Consider the following 1,787-nt stretch of genomic DNA (forward strand, 5'->3'; position numbering starts at 1 on the left):
CTTTAACAACAACCAACTACAGTGACCACAGCAAAATTCACATTTTCATGTTTTTAAACTCTTTTTGGGGGGTCTGTCCTGCTTCCAGAAGCAGCCCAAACACCAAAATAAATAAATTAAAATAAATAAAATGCACCCAGCCATTATTTGACAATAACTACATGTATTTTTAAGTATCTGGAAACAGTTTAGCTCCCAAACCACGTTATTGTGGCATCACAATAACAGTTATCCAGACTCCAGGTCCTCACCTGGCAACCCAAGGCGGAGCTCCGCCCACTTCTTCACAGGTCGATAGTTTGTTCTGCTGAATATGCCTGGATTCATTTTATTATTATTTTTGATGGCAATGTTCTACCAATACTGTCAAAGAAAGTTGTAGTTTGTGTAAATAATTTCACCATGGAGTACTTTGGAAACTTCTACCATGTTGGGAGGGCAGAGCTAACGTAAACAAAATGTTGGGAGGGGGTTTCCATAGCAACTTATGCATAACAACAGGTGAATATAGCTGTAGAACAGGCAGAAATGAAAAGTTGAAATTTCATTATCTGAGATTCATTTAGTGAATTAAATCAAATGAACATGTTTTGTATAGCCCACAGATGGATCCTAAATTGTTGTAGGATCCCCATAATAGGTCACCTTTAACAGTAGAAATCACATCACAAGAAAAAGAAAACACAAAAACAATAAAAAAAGAAAAAAATGCCACTACGCTTCACGGTATTTAAAAACAATAACATTTTATCTATCTTGTTTAATTATCTAAGAGAGAAAAGTCTCAGAAAATGACATCTGCTCAATTTGGAAATGTTTATAATGAATTAGGGTTGGGCGATATTGGCAAAAAAAATTAATCACGATTAATTGTGGTATTTAGCCGATAATGATTAATTCGGCGATTAATCCCCTGGAGTCTTTGGACACCCTTATGTCCTGGTCTCATGACCAATTTAGTGGGAAAGATTTGCTCTTCATAAAAATCTGTTCTAAATTGTCAAAATTACAGACTTCGGGCTATACATCAAATTTTAAATTGTGTTGATAGATAAATAAATTACAGAATTTATTTTTTTATGTTCGTCATATTTGAAGCGGAGAAGATCACCGACCAGACCGAACGTGGAAATCTCAAGTCAGTCTGCCTGGGGGGCATTAATCGTATTAATCGTCAAGTGCCAAAAAGTAATCGATTAATGTTTTTCCGACGATTAATTGCACACAATACGATTATGCCCAACCCTATAATGAATGACTGAATAATAATAAAAAAAAAAAACTCAGGGATTGAACTAAAAGAGCTGAAAATTTCATAAGTTCAACTTGATTCCAGTTGCTAAAAAAAAGTTAAATCAAAAAATTTAAATACAGTCATATGGTGATAAAATGTCCCATCTCTATGCAGTTTTTATTTATAAAATATTCCTGGACTTGTTCCCAGATGGGGTTTTTTTCAGTAAATGAGTGGATAAAGTTGTTTTCCTTCATCTCACCTGTCACTAAAGAAGAGTGGTAGTATCCACACGACACCCAGCTGACAGGACGTCCCACGCTGACTTCCTGCGGTGAAGAAACCTGGATCTCCTTCCCCAAACCCAGTTGACCCTCGGTGTTGTCCCCCCACATGAAGAGTTTACCGCTCACTGCGAACATCACATTCAAAGCACCGAAACAACAATCGTTGATTCGTCAAATAAGTTAATGAATGAGGGTTTTTTACCTTATGATGATGATGATAAAGTAATTTGAAATAAAATCAAATGACCATGTTTCTTATATATATA

At 35.6% G+C, this 1,787-nt stretch overlaps 1 protein-coding gene across 1 annotated transcript in view; it reads right to left on the minus strand.

Moving 5' to 3' along the window:
- rpgrb (retinitis pigmentosa GTPase regulator b) overlaps positions 1 to 1,787 on the minus strand; it is a gene marked incomplete in the record, with an annotated part of 25,946 nt that overhangs the window by 19,348 nt on the left and 4,811 nt on the right. The window contains 1 exon segment of the mRNA XM_014021766.1: positions 1,497 to 1,646. Coding sequence (XP_013877220.1) covers positions 1,497 to 1,646 — 150 coding nt within the window.

Source organism: Austrofundulus limnaeus, unplaced genomic scaffold (assembly GCF_001266775.1).
Source record: "Austrofundulus limnaeus strain Quisiro unplaced genomic scaffold, Austrofundulus_limnaeus-1.0 Scaffold305, whole genome shotgun sequence".
Classification (NCBI taxonomy): Eukaryota; Metazoa; Chordata; class Actinopteri; order Cyprinodontiformes; family Rivulidae; genus Austrofundulus; species Austrofundulus limnaeus.